The sequence below is a fragment of the Maniola jurtina genome, chromosome 1 (genome assembly GCF_905333055.1).
Source record: "Maniola jurtina chromosome 1, ilManJurt1.1, whole genome shotgun sequence".
In the NCBI taxonomy this organism is placed as follows: domain Eukaryota; kingdom Metazoa; phylum Arthropoda; class Insecta; order Lepidoptera; family Nymphalidae; genus Maniola; species Maniola jurtina.
In genome coordinates this window covers 538,669-557,784 of record NC_060029.1, presented here as the reverse complement: position 1 = coordinate 557,784, position 19,116 = coordinate 538,669, and the positions used below count along the sequence as shown (strand labels likewise).

Sequence of the window (19,116 nt, the reverse complement as noted above, 5' to 3'; positions counted from 1 at the left end):
AATGGGCTTATTAATTTTAAAGATTTCCTTTGAGAAATATTCTATTATATATTTTAGAAAATAGCTCTTAATTAGACTTCAAATAAAATCGGGCAATACTTATTGCGGAAGTCCACGGTACGAAAGGAATCTTTGATTTATGATTTGCGCATAACACACTGCATCTGAATGGTTTATAATTTAACAAAATCCGAGCATAAGTAATAATTGATAGGCAAGTAGGTATACGTATAAGATATACATTTGTTTGTTATGTTCAACCATTTCCGGGATATGCCTCGGAAAACCTTGTCCTCTAGGTTCCTAAAACACAACAAAAACAGATGTCTTCATAAAAAGTAGCTTATTTTTTAATAATATATAACATATTGCTTTTCTTATAAATTAGGTTTTCTATAAGAATCCTTTATGAATTATAAAAAAAAAATCATTTTCACGATTCGTCCTGTTTCTCTATTAGTTTTCTCATTTTCGTAGGTGTATGATAGGGCTTGAAAACTGGACTATTTTTCAGCTCCGGAATCGGGTTTTGATGCTGAGCGTCCCAAATCCGGAGTTCCGGAGTTTCGAAGCTTCATTAATTTTTTTTTTTGTGATTAATGCGTTTGATTTGAATACTTGTTGCGTTTAAATAAATGGTCAAGTCTGTTATGCTTGAAATGAAATGAAACAGTTAGAAAAATGAAGAGGAATCTTTTTTAGAAGAAATTTTAATTTTAATTTTATAATTACAATTAATTACATTTAATGACAACTAATTAGTAAAAATTTTCTTTCAAATTTTTTATTATATTTTTCATCGATAATATTGGATGAATTTTACCCTATTTCGTATGTAGAATTAATAAAGACTCCATACTGTTTATGTAAACGCTGAAAAAGCTCGACTTTTTTTTTAAATATATGAAAATCGAAACACTGGTAATGTTCACGATTACTCCGGTTTTACAAACGAATCTGTAATCTTTCGAACCTCCGGAGATACGTCAAAACCTGAATTCCGGAGTTCAAGCCCTAGTGTATGATTGCTTTTTACGAGTTGTCCTCAATGTGAGGAGTTGTGAGGGTTTGTAGTGAGGGAGGCAGATATTTTACGATCTGCTCGCGCGTGATACATCGGTTTAATCAATTTCTTTCGCTCGTGAACTTTCATACCTTTTGTGCCTGACGTTTTTTCGCAGGTAGGCCCCAGCGTTATAATTTGACATGAATGTAATATTACTTTTATGACGGAATACAGGAATCCCGCGGTTTAATTTGCATAAACATGGTGACAGGATGTTACATTTGATTTTAGCTTTATTACGTAACTAGATGATGCCTGCGGCTTTGTCTGCATGGATTTAGGTATTTGAAAATCTCATGGGGGCTCTTTACTTTTCTAGGGGAAAAGTAGCCTTAGTGTGTCAATCTCTGTCAATCCTCTATACACGCGAACAATCACGGATCCACCATTGATTCGTTGCTGCTTAAGTTAAACTTTTATTTTTTCCGGGATAAAAAATAAACTACGTCACTCTTCAGGTTTTTAAGTATGTTCATGAGCACTCGCATGGGTCTACTGCTTCATTGCGACGTGATTGAAGGACAAACTACCAAAGCAACAAAAATAACCACACTTTCGCATTTAGGTATAAATACTAGCTGAAGTCCACGACTTTATTTACATGGATTTAGCCGTGGGAACTCTTTGATTTTCCGGGATAAAAAGTAGGTTATGTCATTCTACAGATCTTTGACTATTTTACCTCATAAAATCAGGTCGATCAGTTGCTCCGTTGAAGCGGGATTGAAGGACAAACCTATAAAGCAACAATCAACACACTTTGCATTTATAATGTAGGATATTAGGGTAGGATTTATAATAGTCGTACTTTCACAACAATACATTCACAGTCATTATGACTAAATTAATATTCTCTATAGTGGTAATATCGCGAGCGAAGCAGGGCCATGATGAACGTTTCGCGTGTTTTAGCGAGCGCCACTTATTAGCGAAACTTAGCAGTTTTAAGGGATCGTTAGCTACGTACCCACGGCGTTCATTTGCGCCAAGGACTTTAGTAAAGAAGCTCTCTTTTTATTGAACTTTGCAAACTTCACTTTATATCTTTCTAGCCAAGTATGGCTCTGTATTGTACTTACCTACCTACAGCTACAGCGATGAATTCAGTGCTTTTGGTAACAAAAGAGTTAATTAGATACTAATTATATTCATCTAATTTTTAACCCCCGACCCAAAGAGAGGGGTGTTATAAGTTAGACGTGTCTATCTGTGTATCTGCCTGTGGCATCGTAGCTCCTAAACCAATGAACCGATTTTAATTTTGTTTTTTTGTTGGAAAGGTGGCTTAATCGAAAGTATTCTTAGCTATAATCGAAGAAAATCGGTTCAGCCGTTTGAAAGTTATCAGCTCTGTTCTAGTTTTCTTATAGAGGTTTTGTCGGAGGGTTTTTAAATTTTGAGTGTTAAATTTTAAGAAGTAATGGTGTGTCATTATTTTTTTGAGTTTTCTACATAAGTATTATAATTTTTAACCCCCGACCCAAAAAGAGGGGTGTTATAAGTTTGACGTGTGTATCTGTGTATCTGTGTATCTGTGTATCTGTGTATCTGTGTATCTGTCTGTGGCCTCGTAGCGCCTAAACGAATGGACCGATTTTAATTTAGTTTTTTTTGTTTGAAAGGTGGCTTGATCGAGAGTGTTCTTAGCTATAATCCAAAAAAATTGGTTCAGCCGTTTGGAAGTTATCAGCTCTTTTCTGGTTTTCTTATTACTTTTATCCCAGGACCACCAGAGGTTACGTATTTTCTGACACAGGAAATATGTACGATTGAGTAGTGTTAGTAAGTACTAAGAAAGCATGCCTAGCCTACGTGCTAGCTTGCTTAGACGGCCAATTTTCAGGTATCTGATAATCAAGGTACATAAAACCATTACTTACCTCATGTAAATTCTCCAAACTGATTTTTACGTATATTTTAGGCAATATCCTTAAAAATATGTCGCCAATACTCCCAGGCACTTCCCGCGTCGGCCGTATTGCTTTGCAGACGCTTTAAAGCTCCCAAAATAAGTAATTACTTAACTGCACGTAAATTCTGATGCTCCATTTTTATATATGTCCACCAGACAACTATTTTAAAACCTTTTACAAGAAGACAGACCGATCCAGAGGGCCAATCATCCCCTAAATTCAATTTTAATGCCTCTGTGGGTTTGAGCGCGAGGGCATCATTATCTACGCGCATGAGACTGAGTAAGACATGTATTAGGATATATTGACTTCTCTCTCACTCTCTTATAGTTTACTTATGTCAATTAATTATTAATGTTTAAAAAAAACAGCTAAAAATAAAAAAAATTGGAGAATTCACGTGAGGTAAGTAATGTTTTTATGTACCTTGATTACCTGATACCTGAAAATTGGCCGTCTAAGCAAGCTAGCAGGTCTGTAGGCATGCGTTCTTAGTACATACTAACACTACTCAATCGTCCACATTTCGTTCGTCAGAAAATACGTGACGGCTGGTGGCCCTGGGATCTTTCACTATTGTAACAGAGGTTCATAATATTATGTCAATTGGCAAATGTCAAGCTGTCAAGATGGACGTTGCTTAGATACATAATTATTTATTAGAAAATAATGTTTTGGAAAACTCCAATACTTTGGATCGTAGGCGCGGAGTTTCTAATTTATAAAATATTATAATTACAGTTAAACGAGAAAACATCAATTCAATTATAATATCCAACCATCGAATGTATCCAACAGTCAACCAAAGGCCACGAACAATCAACCCAAACCCAAACCATAGTCAAACTATTTTTAGGGTTCAGTAGGTATCTGTAGAAAAAAAAAAGATGTAGCCTCGACTGTTTTAGTCGCGTAGGTGTGCATGGCACCATTAAATATCGTAGGAGGCGATGACCCTCCGCGCGGCTGAGGTTCCCGCATCGTAGTCGCTTTGTCGCGCAGGTTTGTATGATGCATTAGACGCACCTTCTTTATATTTTATCTGCTTGAACTCAGCTTATTTATTTTGACAAAATACGTTAAAAATTCATCATCATCAGGATCAACCCATCGCCGGCTTACTACTGAGCACAAGTCTCCTCTCAGAATGAGAAGCTACCACACTGGCTAAGCACGTATTGGCACACCTCACGCACCTTTGAGGGAGCATTATGGCCAACTCTTAAGCATGCAGGTTTCCTGACGGTGTTTTTCTTCACCACTTCGTTGTCTGTCTGTGTGTCATCTTTCAAGAGAATCAAAACTTATAAATTGGGTACTTCCCGTTTACGTAGAATCATGAAAGGCAGGTAGCAATATCTTATAGCCCAAGCACTCTACTCCTGTGGCCCAAGTAAACAGAAAAATCCGACAACTGAATTGTCATTACATAAAAAAAAACTTGTACGGAACTCTTCATGTGTAAGGCAGACTCGCACTTGACCGGTTTTTGAAAGTTATGTCAAATAAAAATTTTACATGCAATAACAAACAAAATGAAATACAAGCCACTTTATTCCTTATTTCATCGGGTGAAAGTCGATTTCAATTTAATCGTAGGTATATCTTGAAAAGCGAACTATTATACGACTACGTAAAAAGGGGACATTTTTAAAGCAACGACATGTTAGAAACAGATATTTCGTTTTGGTCGTGTTAAACTATGTGAGTCATTCAGATAATTCTTGATTTAGTGATGTTCGGTCAAAAATATTTCATGGAACGTATAATTAACATAACATTGATGTTACTTTTGAAGAGATATTAGCTGCCTTATTGGATTTATATTATTATAGAAATTGGGTTTTAGAATGGCACAAATAAACGGTAATTTATGAATAAAAGTTTAAAAAGCGTGAAATAAAAATTAAATTAAAAATTTAAAAAACCCCCGACACATAAACCTCTAAAAAGTAAAAAAATAATAGGTAAGTATGTATGGGCCCTTTAAGAATAGTATAAATAGTAAAGTTTTTATCCAAGCGTTCGTTGCGTCGGGGGACCGCTAAAGTTAACAAAAACTATTCTTCCTACAACAGATGACTTTCATAGTTTATGATAGGTAGCGGTCCCCTGGCGCAACGAGCGCTTGGATAAAAACTTTACTATTTATACTATTCTTAAAGGGCCCATACATACTTACCTATTATTTTTTTACTTTTTAGAGGTTTATGTGTCGGGGGTTTTTTAAATTTTTAATTTAATTTTTATATCGTCACATATCAATTTTCCAAAGCACTTGTAAAAGTTTAATTGAATAAAAAATGTTTTTATAGCATTCAAGCAGGCGGGTCACCTGTTGTTAAGTGATTACTGCCGGCCATGAACATTATTTTGCAGTAACAGAGGAACCGTCAATTAGGTAATTATCAATTGAGTAAAATTGAAGCGTTCAAGTCAAGATGGCAATTGATTATATCGGCTGGCCGATCACGATCAATGCCCGATACTGTTAATTTTATTAGGCTTTTTCAACCCCTTTCCAATTAATTAGGCTCTTCGCGACGCTCACTCCATGGGACAGTGTCGCACTTTGATCTGCGCTACTTTGCCTTCTGCGAATTTCCTCGTTCCAGATTTTATCCCTGAAAAAGATGTCAAAGTTTGTAAAACCGAACAGAAACAAATACTTAAATAGACATGGCTTGACATAGGGTTCAGCAGTGTGCATACAGGCTGTTTGGATTGACTGAATTGACTTTGCTCTTGAAGAGTGATATTCAAATTTCATTTTTGTAAGCAAACAGAATACAATATAATAGAAATATTTATTATTACTGTTACAAGTACTTTTGAACCGTCAAATGCATCTATCACTCGTTCGAAATGCCTGCCCTATCCAGAAGAACTAACTAGAAACACGGCGACCGCCATTTTCAAAGTTTTGACATGTAAACTTCATGTAAAATAATACATATAAGGACTCGTTTTATATCGTCGGTCTACCTTGTGGAGGTCTTTCCATCGGAAGACTGTGCTTATTTAATACCTAAGCTGTATCCTTTTAATTGGTAAGATTGTAAAGGTGTGGGTATCAAATAGCGTCATTAATTGAAAGCCAGTTGCTTTGTGTCCGATACTGGTAATTTTGTCGAGCCTCGCCAACCCTTTTCTAATTAATTAGCCTTTTTGCACAGCGCCCGACGCCCGGCCGACTCCGATACGACAGTTCTGTGCCCTCAGTATGAGATTTTACTTCCCAGCAATTTTGATAGTATTCGAGAGTCGAAACAAAATAAAGTCAAAGTAAAATGGACCCAAAGACCATGGACGCAAAGTTAAAAATTCAGTACCATTAATTTTAATTGCATTGATTTTTGAAGTTAAGGGCCATTTTACTTTAACGCTAAAGCGTTTCGACTCTCCAATACTATCGACTTGGCGAAAAGTAAAATCTCGCCTCATCTCGTATATTTATAAGATTTTATATCTCACTAATGTTGATAGAAACACTTCAGCGTTAAAGTAAAATTAACCTTAATAGCCCTATTTTAATGCCTAAGTTGGTCCACGTATCTACAGCCAGTGCTCCAAGCGAAAACATTGTGACATTAAAATTGGTGGTACTGACTTTTTGAGTATACATTAATAACCTTTAGGTCCATTTTACTTTGACGTTAGTTCGTCTCAACTCTATCGACGTTGGTGAGATGTAAAGTCTCGTACTAAGCACACTGTTCTTTGATCTACGTTAATTTGTTTTTAAGCAGCACGGCTGGCTAATCCGGCTAATTAGTACAAATTTCAGTTTAAAATGGCGGATGAATTATACAAATCGAATTACTTTAATGTCGTTACAACTCAAGGTTGAACCTCGAAACAGAACTTCGAAATGACAATAGGATAAATATTTTAAGATTCAATAGGATAATTTATTGTTTTCCACATTAGACATAGAATAGTTAAGTTTGTCACCAACTGTCAGCTAAAAGAGTTTATGAAAGTACACACTAAGGTACTTCTTACATTAAGTAGGTAACTCTATCTTCAGCCGAATTCTCCAAACAATAATATAGTCACAATGAAAAGTATACTCAGCAAAAAATAAACCGGGTAAGTGCGAGTCGGACTCACACACAAAAGGACCGTCGTTTAACTTTTTTTCATGTAACCACAAATTCAGTTTTCGGATTTTTCCCTTTATTTGTGCTACCTGCCAAACAAGTAAATTTAGGTTAGGTCAACGGGAATGCTCTGTATAGAGAGTCAGAAAGACATGAATGAAGCTTATATCCTGGGGACGGACATGGGCTACTTTTTAACCCGGAAAATCAAAGAGTTCCCACGGGATTCTTAAAGGCCCATCCGTTTAACGGATTTATATGGGTACAAAGGTAGCTTGCGTCCGTGAAATTGACATAGGCAACTTTTTATCCCGAAAAAGCAAGGAGTTCCCGCGGGATAATAATAATAATAATAATAATAATAATATATATCTATTTTGTAACCGGGCGTGAGAGTAAGTTATATCTATAATAATAATAATAAATAATAATAATAATAATGGCTGCGCTTTGGTGACCTTTTCGGGGAAACCGAAGGGTTTGTCTGTGCGATACAAGATCAGGTGGTTAAGACGCGGAACTACCGAAAGTACATTCTGAAGGATGGCACTCACGACATCTGTCGAGCTTGTCGCCATCCCGGCGAGTCACTCAGACATGTGCTTTCGGGATGTTCGGCGCTTGCCAACACTGAGTATCTGCATAGACACAACCAAGCAGCCAAAATCCTTCACCAAGAGCTTGCTCTGAAGTACGGTCTCCTGGATGAGAGGTTGCCGTATTACAAGTACACACCGGTGCCGGTACTCGAGCGCGACGGAGTCCGGCTCTATTGGGACCGGTCCATCATCACGGACAGGACTATTCTAGCGAATAAGCCTGACATCGTGCTGGTGGACCGGGCACAGTCGAGGGTGTTTTTGGTGGACATCACCATTCCATATGACGAGAACCTCGTGAGAGCTGAGACGGAGAAAAAACGCAAGTATCTTGATCTGGCTCACGAGGTTTCCGACATGTGGCATGTGGAGTCCACCGAAATCATCCCAATCGTCATATCTGCAAACGGGTTGATCCCAGTCAGCCTCGCTCACCATCTGAGGCGACTGGGGTTCCGTGGCAGTTCGCTCGCAGCCAGGATGCAAAAAGCGGTCTTGCTAGACTCGGCAAGAATAGTCCGCCGCTTTCTCAGCCTGTCGCCCTGACCCCCGGCCGTTTGGTCTCCCCTGCCGGGGCGTAATCCTCCGCCCGGTACAAATATTTATTTATGTAAATTTGTATGTAGGTTTATTTATTTTTATGTATGTAAGTATATTATATTCTCTTTGGCTTCTATATATATCTATTTTGTAACCGGGCGTGAGAGTAAGTTATATAGATAATAATAATAAAGCCCTTTATTACTGAACAACAAAATGAAGTTTTACAGAAGTTTTGTATACAACTATAGTACCTAGGTATAATCTAACTAGTACATTTTTTTAATTTTATTATTTTAACATAAATTTTATTATTTTAACATAAACATAAATGTAGGCACTTATTTTCTTAATTACTTATTATTATATTTTTTCTATATATACATTTTTATTTTTGTTTTGTTTATTTTATCTTCAGTTATTCTAATTTTAGTATAAGTACCTACTTTCCTTTATAACATTCCAGAGTTTGGCCTAGCTTACAGTTTCAAACAAAGTTTTATCTCAAAATATGATAATAGGTAGGTGCTAAAACTCTAAGTTATTTTTCTTTCTTTTTGATTGAAATATTCTTTTTATATTTTACAATGAGTAGATATACAAATTGCAAGTTAAGTTATAAGTAATATTCATTCTTATGTACTTGTCTACTAAACGGAAAGCAACACAAACAATTTGTTTTTTTTTTTTTTTTTTACATTGATTACACCTAGAAAAATCTGTTAAACAAATTATTTGGTTTACTTACTTATATTATTTTTGATATGTAATCCAAGAAAGTACTTTTAACAATAAAACTGTATGTTAAGTAGTTGTATTATTTTTATCCTAATGTATAATTATAATATTGTAAGCTTTTTAGTAACATACTGCAAGTATAATATTATATAAAAATATTTTTTAATTGGAAATTCCTACTATAATCTTTAATCAGTGAACAAATTACTTAAATGCTAATTAATTTCCAGTAGATACCTAGTTAACTGTCTAGCTGTTCAGTACACCCTTAAGGTGTGAGGCCTCCCTCAGATGTTTGCTGTGTTCATTTAACAGACGGTAGTCAAGTGACCTATGAACTTGTTATTTGCACTGAAGGGTAGTGGTCTAACCTCTCACGGGGACCAGCCGGATTGAGAGGTGGAGAGGGTCTATACAATGGTTTTCTAGCATGTTTTATTATTCTAGGTTAGTGCATCTGTATAATATCAAGAATATTTAATTCTTGGTCTTATTTTTGTGTGTTTTCCTATTTTTATTGTTGCTTTTGAAATTATGGTTACTTACTACCTCTTGGGAAAACAAGGGAAAATTCATCTTATTGTTGGTGATTTTTGTTTCCATTCCAGTTTTAATTTGGTCTAATATTATAATTTTATCATAAATTAATTTTGCGTTTTTTCCATTTTTTCTTTCTTCAGTAAGTTTTTCTCTAAGTTGTTTTCTCTTATTAAGAATCTCTTTTGGAAAATCTTCCATAATATAGTAGTTTGAACTGTCAAGCATTTTCTTCTTTTTTAACAAGTTGATTTTCATTCCTACTGTTTTTAAGGTTACAATTACAGGTCTTACAGTGCCTGCCTTTTTACCAAGTCTTCCCACATACTCCAGACTATCATTGCTGTAGTTCATTTTCATGTTGTTGTTTATTATATTTAGTACATATTTTTCTAAATCATGGTAGCCATTTTCTTTTTCTTCTACTCCAAAAAATATTAAATTTTTTCTCCTTATGAATTTTTCGAAATAGTTAATGGATTGTTGCTGTTTTTCTAATTTTTCTTCCAGCATTTTAGTTTTAAGTTCCATGTTTTGAAATTTCTCATTGATGTTATCATTTATGCCATTTATGTTTTGTTGTATATTATGTAATTCTTGTTTTTGTGTGTTCATTTGAACTTGTATTTCACGTAGTATTTGTGTAATTTCTTCCATTTTTAATAAAAAACGTTGTAAACTACGAGAACTGCAGAGGTATAAAACTAGGCAATCATAAATCGGTATTTCGATAAGTAGGTAAGTACCTGGATAATTTCAATAGCTTCGTATCAAAATCCTCGAACGTCATACATTGGAACTGCCTGCTGCATTTGTGGGTAGATGGCGTCAGAGTTAATCTTATTCACGAATTATTTATTCGACCGTTTGTTAAATTTTTAGGTTATAATAGTTATATTTCACTTTTACTTTTCTGTTCACGTCCAAAATTTACGTACACAAACTTGCGAGATTATTGCATTTAAAATATTAGCTCAAAATTCAAAACAATTTGTAACTTAAGATGATTTTTGTAGGTACTGGAACTCCATTGTCCGTTGAGAATTTCTTTATGTTTTTTTTATCGCAAAATCGCTGTGATTTCACTAGATTATTATCACTTGTTATAGTTTAGCCACTAATGCAACATATTATCACTTTTTATTGCAATAATAATCTATATTTTTATTTTAAAACACTTTTTGGTACGGAGCTGATGTTAATCAGTGCACTGTTGCGCCCTGTCCCGCTATCCCGCGGGATAGCGGGACATAATCAGGTAATAATATATATTATCTGCTAGTATACCAGAACTCAGTTCCCTCAAAACCTGCCTCTGTCTATCACATTGGATTGATGTCGCCTTTTAGTCCACTAAGCCTAGATATGTTTAATAAATAGGTACAAGTGAACACTAACGTTAGAGGCTTGTAATAAATCAGGTCGTCGCGCTCCCATACACCTAAAACATGAATAAATGATATCATTCGTCAAAGTCGGATCGGTCCCTTTCCACCTACGCAGATGATGTCTTACTCAAATCAATTTTAATGTCCCATTCAAATAGGCCTATGTGAAAAACAAGAATACCTACGCTGACCCAAATCAATAACTGGAAGGGTGATTGACTTTAGCGGTTCAAATTTGGTCTTCAGGCACTATTAGAAAAAACAGGCCAAGTGCGAGTCTGACTCGCGCACCGAGAGTTCCGTACTCGGGTACTTTTCCGACATTTTGCACGATAAATCAAAAACTATTATGCTTAAAAATAAATAAAAATCTATTTTAGAATGTACAAGTAAGGCCCTTTCATATGATACCCACTTGGTATAGTTATCTTACTTTGAAAATTAAAACACATTTTTTTTTCTGTGATATAACCACAAATTCACGGTTTTCAGATTTATTTCTTTACTAGTGCTATAAGACCTACCTGCCTGTCAAACTTCATGATTCTAGGTCAACAGAAAGTAACCTAGGTATAGGTTTTCTTGACAGACATGACGGACGGTCGGACGGATAGACAGACAGACAGACAAAATATAAGTCATCGCCATCATCATCATTATTATCCACCGATAGACGTCCACAGCCTACCACAAACCTGCAAGCCTAAGCTTATCTCATAGCCCATAATGTTCTTAAGGGTATGTGAAGTCTACCAATCCGCACTTGGCCAGCCAGCGTGGTAGAATATGGCTAAAACTTTTCTCACTCTGAGAGGAAACCCGTGCTCTGTAGTGAGCCGGCGATAGGATGATCATGATGATGATGATGATAGTACAGTCAGTCAGCTTTCATTAGTATTAAGATTAATATTAAACAAGTCAAAATTTAAAATTTATAACACCCCGACAAGTTAAGGTTACAGTAACTAGAAAAGAGCTGATAACTTTCAAACAGCCGAAGCGATTTTCTTCGATTTTAGCTAAGAACATTTTCGATCAAGCCACCTTTCAAACAAAAAAAAACTAAATTAAAATCGGTTCATTCGTTTAGGACCTACGATGCCACAGACAGATACACAGATACACACGTCAAACTTATAACACCCCTCTTTTTGGGTCGAGGGAGTTAATTAGTATAGGTATTCTTAGTATTAGTAAATTAGTATTAGTACTTATATTAGTATTACTAGTATGGATGTTTCTATGTCTGTGTACACCAGTCCAGCTACATGTAGATAGACCTAACACGGATTTCCATGAAAACACAAGAAAAGGACTCAGTAATGAGTAAGGACGCCCGTCCTAAAGAATGGAAATAAAAATTTTCAGCTGCCTTCCTTCTCACGCCCATCTAAGTATTAAACTTTGTGAAAGTAAAAACTTTATGAGGGCATTCCTAATTAGGATTCCGCAGTTAAATGCTGGAACGACACTTTAGCTTGTACGTACTTTATTAAACATTTTGATTATAGTCATATATTTTAAGTACCTATTGCGTTATTAATAAGTTCTCTCGTTTTACTTTGCTTTTGGGTTCCGTACCCGAAGAGTGCCAACGGCACTTTATTAGTAAGATGCCGCTCTCCGTTCGTTTGTCCGTCTGTTCATCCGTCCATCTGTCTGTCAGTGGGCTGTATCTCGTGAACCGTAATAGGTAAAGAGTTACTATTTTCACAGAATTATAAGTATTTCTGTTGCCGCCATAACAACAATTTTTTTTTGTTTCGAGCTACAATCTGCCATGTTTTTAAATATCACATCGTCAGTTCAACTTCGCAACCCGTTTGGTTAACCTAACCATAGTTGGCCTAACTTGAAAATCGCAAATGAACAATTACGCAATAGGGTAAGAGTGCCTATCTCCGGCCGGTTAATGTAAAGGGTGTTTTAACGTCGGCTCAGCGGCGGCGAGTGGTGCTCAGCATAAGGCTAAGTTCATATGGCCGCGCGGCACCGCGCGCCGCCGCGCGATGTTAGAGTTCACATGACAGGGTATATACGAGCGCCAGTCTGGCATTTAGGCTAAGTTCATATGGCCGCGCGGTACCGCGCGGAACTACGAACCGCGCGGCACAAGATCAATATAAACGATAATTATCGTCTACATTACCGCGCGGTACCGCACGCCAACGCGCGGCGCGCTCTGACCCGCGCGCAAGATCTAGAACCGCGCGCTGCCGCGCGGCACAAGTATTTCAAACCTGTATCGACCTGTTCAGTTGATCCGCGCGCCTTGAGACGGAAAGACACATAGATCGATGCAATGAGTACCGAAGATGACATTGTGCCTATCGATTTGCTTATCGACGAAATCGAAAAAAGAGATGCGATTTGGAATCTTAACTCTAAGGATTATTCAAATAAAATATTAAAAAGAAGGTCTTGGGAAGAACTAGTTTTAATTTTTTGCAAAAATGATGATTCCGAAGAAAAAAAGAAAAATTTGGGTAAGTTTTTTTTTAATTAGTTTTATTTATTTAAAATAAGTTTTATAAAATCATAGGTAGGTACCTATTACACCATTTTATCTTGCCAATCTAATTTACCTTCAGTAACAAAATAATTTGTGAATTTAGTTCGAATATTATCTACTTCATGGATTGCTCGTCCACTGTTAGTTGGATTCACATTAGGTAATGGCGCTGGATTGATCATATCATCCTGATTTATACCATCTCTCATCCTTACCAAGTTATGTAAAACACAAATAGCTTTGACGATATCAACAGCAAAATCTATCTTCACGTCTATTGGCCGGTGTAAGATACGCCACTTGTTACACATTATGCCAAATGTACATTCGACATACCTTCGTGCTAAAGAAAGGCGGTAGTTAAATATATTTTTTTCTTTTGACAACATTTTACCACCATAGGGTCTCATCAAATTTTTAGTCATAGCGAAAGCCTCGTCAGCTACAATTACGTATGGTAGTTTAAATGCATCGCTCTCATTATTTGTGATAGATCTAGGCTCTGGTAAGTTCAACGAATTTTCTGAGAGTTTTTTGAATAATGACGTTTCCTTGAAAACACCCGAATCACTGTCTTTTCCGTAAGCTCCAACGTCTATCCATATGAAGCAATAGTTAGCATCACATAAAGCCATTAAAACTAATGAGAAAAAGTGTTTGTAATTGTAATACATTGATCCTGATTCTGGTGGCTGTATTAAACGAACGTGTTTGCCGTCCAACGCTCCAACACAATTTGGAAAATATGCTTTATTTTCAAATTGTATAGATATTTGTGTCCAGATTTCTTTTGTTGGTGGACTCATGACCAAAGTTTTTAAATTTCTCCATAAAACTTGGCACACTTGCTTAATTATACCCGATATCGTAGACTTGCCAATTTTATAACCATATTGTAACTCTGCAAATGAAGAACCAGTTGCTAGGTACCTGTAACATAATAGTTATTTAAGATACACGTGCATAAAGTAGATCTTTACCGAATAAGTGCTACAGTGAAAACACAAGCATAGCGAGTGTTTACAGTGTGGCACGCGAGCATAAAGTGCATATGCTCACGTGCCACGATAAATATTCCATTTCTATTCCTACTCCTATTCCTCGTCAAATTCCTATTCCCATACCTATTCCTACCCCTACTTACTCCTATGCCTACTCCTATTCCTATTCCTAATTCTATGTCTATGTCTATTTCTTTTAAGTAAATCTTTACTGAATAAGTGCTACAAAGAAAACACATTCATAGCGAGTGTTTACAGTGTGGCACGTGAGCATAAAGTGCACAAAGTACAATTTGCATAAAGTAGGTCATAAGGACTCTTTATGCACCCGTATCGTACAACATTTTTCAATAGTTTTGCAATGAAAACTAATAATTAATTATTTACTTTCTAGGATCGATTTTGCAAAAAAAATGGAAAAATTTACGAGATGCCTATGTAAAAGAACTTAAGAAAACAAAACATTTGAAGTCCGGTTCCTCAGCATCAACACCATCTTCATTTGCGTATTTCCAAAGATTGTCATTTCTTAAACAAGTTGTCCAGAAACGAAAAACTGACAACAGCCTTGATGTTGCGGAAGTTACAGAGAATCCTGATTTGGATAGTGCAGTTAACAGCAGCGGCGTTCAAGCTTCAACAGAAAATGTGCTCCGGAAAAAATTCAAACTTCACCCTGCCGATGAACATTTTGCAAATCTTTTACAACAAAGCATAAATACTCGAAATAATAATGCAGCAGAAAAGAAAGATGACGATGAAGATAAATTATTTTGTCTTTCATTGGTTAGGGAAATAAAAAAAGTTCCTGAAAACCGGCGTTTAAAACTGAAAATTGAAATTTATAATTTATTAGAACGATACCAAGCTACACGAGCACAGCCACTTGAAGATTTTAACTACCCGTCTACTTCATATAGCTCACAACGACCACCCAGAAACTATCATGCTTCATTTCAAAGTTCTCAATATAGCAACCCAATGCAGTACTCTGATAGAGAATCAACACAATATGGCTATACAACTAGTTCATACACTTCACCTCCCACAAGTTCATCGCAAGTAACATCACCCCCGGGTGATGTTACTTGTGACCCGTCATACGAAGATTCTCAAGAATTAGATCTGTTCAATTAAACTAAAAGTTAATTTGCCAAGAAGCCTCGCTCATAATTTCTTATTTTTTATAATTTTTACTGTGATTATGATTAATAAACAGTTAACTTACCGCAATGTTACAATGAGTTTTTCTTTTGGTGATATGCAATATCTTACAGCATTTTCACTGGATTTTAAATCATTTTCAATGAAATCGTATAAAAAATCAAAGGTTGCAACTGACATACGGAAATAATTAAAAAATTTTTCTTCATGTAACCTCAACTCAGGGTATAAGGTGACAAACAGGCTTGAAGAAAGTCTGTCACTTAATATTGGATGCACCCAGTATCGCCTTTGTCGTCTTCTGCGACGTCTCAGTCTTCTATATAAAATCCACAAGCAAATTGCCTCCTCCACGTCCATTGTATATCAATGTTAATGCCAGACTGGCGCTCGTATATACCCTGTCATGTGAACTCTAACATCGCGCGGCGGCGCGCGGTGCCGCGCGGCCATATGAACTTAGCCTAACATTGATATACAATGGACGTGGAGGAGGCAATTTGCTTGTGGATTTTATATAGAAGACTGAGACGTCGCAGAAGACGACAAAGGCGATACTGGGTGCATCCAATATTAAGTGACAGACTTTCTTCAAGCCTGTTTGTCACCTTATACCCTGAGTTGAGGTTACATGAAGAAAAATTTTTTAATTATTTCCGTATGTCAGTTGCAACCTTTGATTTTTTATACGATTTCATTGAAAATGATTTAAAATCCAGTGAAAATGCTGTAAGATATTGCATATCACCAAAAGAAAAACTCATTGTAACATTGCGGTAAGTTAACTGTTTATTAATCATAATCACAGTAAAAATTATAAAAAATAAGAAATTATGAGCGAGGCTTCTTGGCAAATTAACTTTTAGTTTAATTGAACAGATCTAATTCTTGAGAATCTTCGTATGACGGGTCACAAGTAACATCACCCGGGGGTGATGTTACTTGCGATGAACTTGTGGGAGGTGAAGTGTATGAACTAGTTGTATAGCCATATTGTGTTGATTCTCTATCAGAGTACTGCATTGGGTTGCTATATTGAGAACTTTGAAATGAAGCATGATAGTTTCTGGGTGGTCGTTGTGAGCTATATGAAGTAGACGGGTAGTTAAAATCTTCAAGTGGCTGTGCTCGTGTAGCTTGGTATCGTTCTAATAAATTATAAATTTCAATTTTCAGTTTTAAACGCCGGTTTTCAGGAACTTTTTTTATTTCCCTAACCAATGAAAGACAAAATAATTTATCTTCATCGTCATCTTTCTTTTCTGCTGCATTATTATTTCGAGTATTTATGCTTTGTTGTAAAAGATTTGCAAAATGTTCATCGGCAGGGTGAAGTTTGAATTTTTTCCGGAGCACATTTTCTGTTGAAGCTTGAACGCCGCTGCTGTTAACTGCACTATCCAAATCAGGATTCTCTGTAACTTCCGCAACATCAAGGCTGTTGTCAGTTTTTCGTTTCTGGACAACTTGTTTAAGAAATGACAATCTTTGGAAATACGCAAATGAAGATGGTGTTGATGCTGAGGAACCGGACTTCAAATGTTTTGTTTTCTTAAGTTCTTTTACATAGGCATCTCGTAAATTTTTCCATTTTTTTTGCAAAATCGATCCTAGAAAGTAAATAATTAATTATTAGTTTTCATTGCAAAACTATTGAAAAATGTTGTACGATACGGGTGCATAAAGAGTCCTTATGACCTACTTTATGCAAATTGTACTTTGTGCACTTTATGCTCACGTGCCACACTGTAAACACTCGCTATGAATGTGTTTTCTTTGTAGCACTTATTCAGTAAAGATTTACTTAAAAGAAATAGACATAGACATAGAATTAGGAATAGGAATAGGAGTAGGCATAGGAGTAAGTAGGGGTAGGAATAGGTATGGGAATAGGAATTTGACGAGGAATAGGAGTAGGAATAGAAATGGAATATTTATCGTGGCACGTGAGCATATGCACTTTATGCTCGCGTGCCACACTGTAAACACTCGCTATGCTTGTGTTTTCACTGTAGCACTTATTCGGTAAAGATCTACTTTATGCACGTGTATCTTAAATAACTATTATGTTACAGGTACCTAGCAACTGGTTCTTCATTTGCAGAGTTACAATATGGTTATAAAATTGGCAAGTCTACGATATCGGGTATAATTAAGCAAGTGTGCCAAGTTTTATGGAGAAATTTAAAAACTTTGGTCATGAGTCCACCAACAAAAGAAATCTGGACACAAATATCTATACAATTTGAAAATAAAGCATATTTTCCAAATTGTGTTGGAGCGTTGGACGGCAAACACGTTCGTTTAATACAGCCACCAGAATCAGGATCAATGTATTACAATTACAAACACTTTTTCTCATTAGTTTTAATGGCTTTATGTGATGCTAACTATTGCTTCATATGGATAGACGTTGGAGCTTACGGAAAAGACAGTGATTCGGGTGTTTTCAAGGAAACGTCATTATTCAAAAAACTCTCAGAAAATTCGTTGAACTTACCAGAGCCTAGATCTATCACAAATAATGAGAGCGATGCATTTAAACTACCATACGTAATTGTAGCTGACGAGGCTTTCGCTATGACTAAAAATTTGATGAGACCCTATGGTGGTAAAATGTTGTCAAAAGAAAAAAATATATTTAACTACCGCCTTTCTTTAGCACGAAGGTATGTCGAATGTACATTTGGCATAATGTGTAACAAGTGGCGTATCTTACACCGGCCAATAGACGTGAAGATAGATTTTGCTGTTGATATCGTCAAAGCTATTTGTGTTTTACATAACTTGGTAAGGATGAGAGATGGTATAAATCAGGATGATATGATCAATCCAGCGCCATTACCTAATGTGAATCCAACTAACAGTGGACGAGCAATCCATGAAGTAGATAATATTCGAACTAAATTCACAAATTATTTTGTTACTGAAGGTAAATTAGATTGGCAAGATAAAATGGTGTAATAGGTACCTACCTATGATTTTATAAAACTTATTTTAAATAAATAAAACTAATTAAAAAAAAACTTACCCAAATTTTTCTTTTTTTCTTCGGAATCATCATTTTTGCAAAAAATTAAAACTAGTTCTTCCCAAGACCTTCTTTTTAATATTTTATTTGAATAATCCTTAGAGTTAAGATTCCAAATCGCATCTCTTTTTTCGATTTCGTCGATAAGCAAATCGATAGGCACAATGTCATCTTCGGTACTCATTGCATCGATCTATGTGTCTTTCCGTCTCAAGGCGCGCGGATCAACTGAACAGGTCGATACAGGTTTGAAATACTTGTGCCGCGCGGCAGCGCGCGGTTCTAGATCTTGCGCGCGGGTCAGAGCGCGCCGCGCGTTGGCGTGCGGTACCGCGCGGTAATGTAGACGATAATTATCGTTTATATTGATCTTGTGCCGCGCGGTTCGTAGTTCCGCGCGGTACCGCGCGGCCATATGAACTTAGCCTTAATTGCGCGTCGGCGGTTCCCGACCGCACTCCAACCGGCAGGTGGTCTCCAATCGACGGATTACAGGTGTGCTCTACCGAGGGCGCTTCTTTTTT

At 36.3% G+C, this 19,116-nt stretch overlaps 4 protein-coding genes and 1 long non-coding RNA gene across 5 annotated transcripts; 3 read left to right on the top strand and 2 right to left on the bottom strand.

Moving 5' to 3' along the window:
* Nucleotides 1–9,116: 9,116 nt before the first annotated feature.
* On the top strand, nucleotides 9,117–18,591 carry LOC123867078. The gene is made up of 2 exons (XR_006796323.1): nucleotides 9,117–9,277; nucleotides 18,529–18,591. It is a non-coding gene; the product is annotated as an uncharacterized LOC123867078 (long non-coding RNA).
* Nucleotides 12,957–15,629, top strand: LOC123867023. Its single transcript, XM_045908867.1, has 2 exons — nucleotides 12,957–13,370; nucleotides 14,792–15,629. The coding sequence occupies exons 1-2, from the start codon at nucleotides 13,187–13,189 to the stop codon at nucleotides 15,532–15,534; spliced, it is 927 nt and encodes a 308-aa protein (XP_045764823.1). The 5' UTR covers nucleotides 12,957–13,186; the 3' UTR covers nucleotides 15,535–15,629.
* On the bottom strand, nucleotides 13,372–15,921 carry LOC123867008 (protein ALP1-like). The gene is made up of 2 exons (XM_045908842.1): nucleotides 15,626–15,921; nucleotides 13,372–14,326 (listed from the first exon to the last, which is right to left on the bottom strand). Exons 1-2 carry the CDS (start codon nucleotides 15,919–15,921, stop codon nucleotides 13,438–13,440), a joined length of 1,185 nt encoding a protein of 394 aa, XP_045764798.1. The 3' UTR covers nucleotides 13,372–13,437.
* On the top strand, nucleotides 16,033–18,591 carry LOC123867002 (protein ALP1-like). The gene is made up of 2 exons (XM_045908830.1): nucleotides 16,033–16,337; nucleotides 17,637–18,591. Exons 1-2 carry the CDS (start codon nucleotides 16,042–16,044, stop codon nucleotides 18,523–18,525), a joined length of 1,185 nt encoding a protein of 394 aa, XP_045764786.1. The 5' UTR covers nucleotides 16,033–16,041; the 3' UTR covers nucleotides 18,526–18,591.
* Nucleotides 16,328–19,017, bottom strand: LOC123867015. The gene is made up of 2 exons (XM_045908855.1): nucleotides 18,593–19,017; nucleotides 16,328–17,171 (listed from the first exon to the last, which is right to left on the bottom strand). Exons 1-2 carry the CDS (start codon nucleotides 18,774–18,776, stop codon nucleotides 16,429–16,431), a joined length of 927 nt encoding a protein of 308 aa, XP_045764811.1. The 5' UTR covers nucleotides 18,777–19,017; the 3' UTR covers nucleotides 16,328–16,428.
* Between the last annotated feature and the right edge of the window lie 99 nt (nucleotides 19,018–19,116).

Bases quoted from the DNA above. Each gene is read 5' to 3' on its own strand.
- LOC123867023 (XM_045908867.1), top strand. From the start codon at position 13,187: ATGAGTACCGAAGATGACATTGTGCCTATCGATTTGCTTATCGACGAA. The intron at 13,371-14,791 runs GTAAGTTTTTTT...TTTACTTTCTAG, and splicing joins AGAAAAAAAGAAAAATTTGG to GATCGATTTTGCAAAAAAAA.
- LOC123867008 (XM_045908842.1), bottom strand. From the start codon at position 15,921: ATGGACGTGGAGGAGGCAATTTGCTTGTGGATTTTATATAGAAGACTG. The intron at 14,327-15,625 runs GTAAGTTAACTG...ATTATGTTACAG, and splicing joins AAACTCATTGTAACATTGCG to GTACCTAGCAACTGGTTCTT.
- LOC123867002 (XM_045908830.1), top strand. From the start codon at position 16,042: ATGGACGTGGAGGAGGCAATTTGCTTGTGGATTTTATATAGAAGACTG. The intron at 16,338-17,636 runs GTAAGTTAACTG...ATTATGTTACAG, and splicing joins AAACTCATTGTAACATTGCG to GTACCTAGCAACTGGTTCTT.
- LOC123867015 (XM_045908855.1), bottom strand. From the start codon at position 18,776: ATGAGTACCGAAGATGACATTGTGCCTATCGATTTGCTTATCGACGAA. The intron at 17,172-18,592 runs GTAAGTTTTTTT...TTTACTTTCTAG, and splicing joins AGAAAAAAAGAAAAATTTGG to GATCGATTTTGCAAAAAAAA.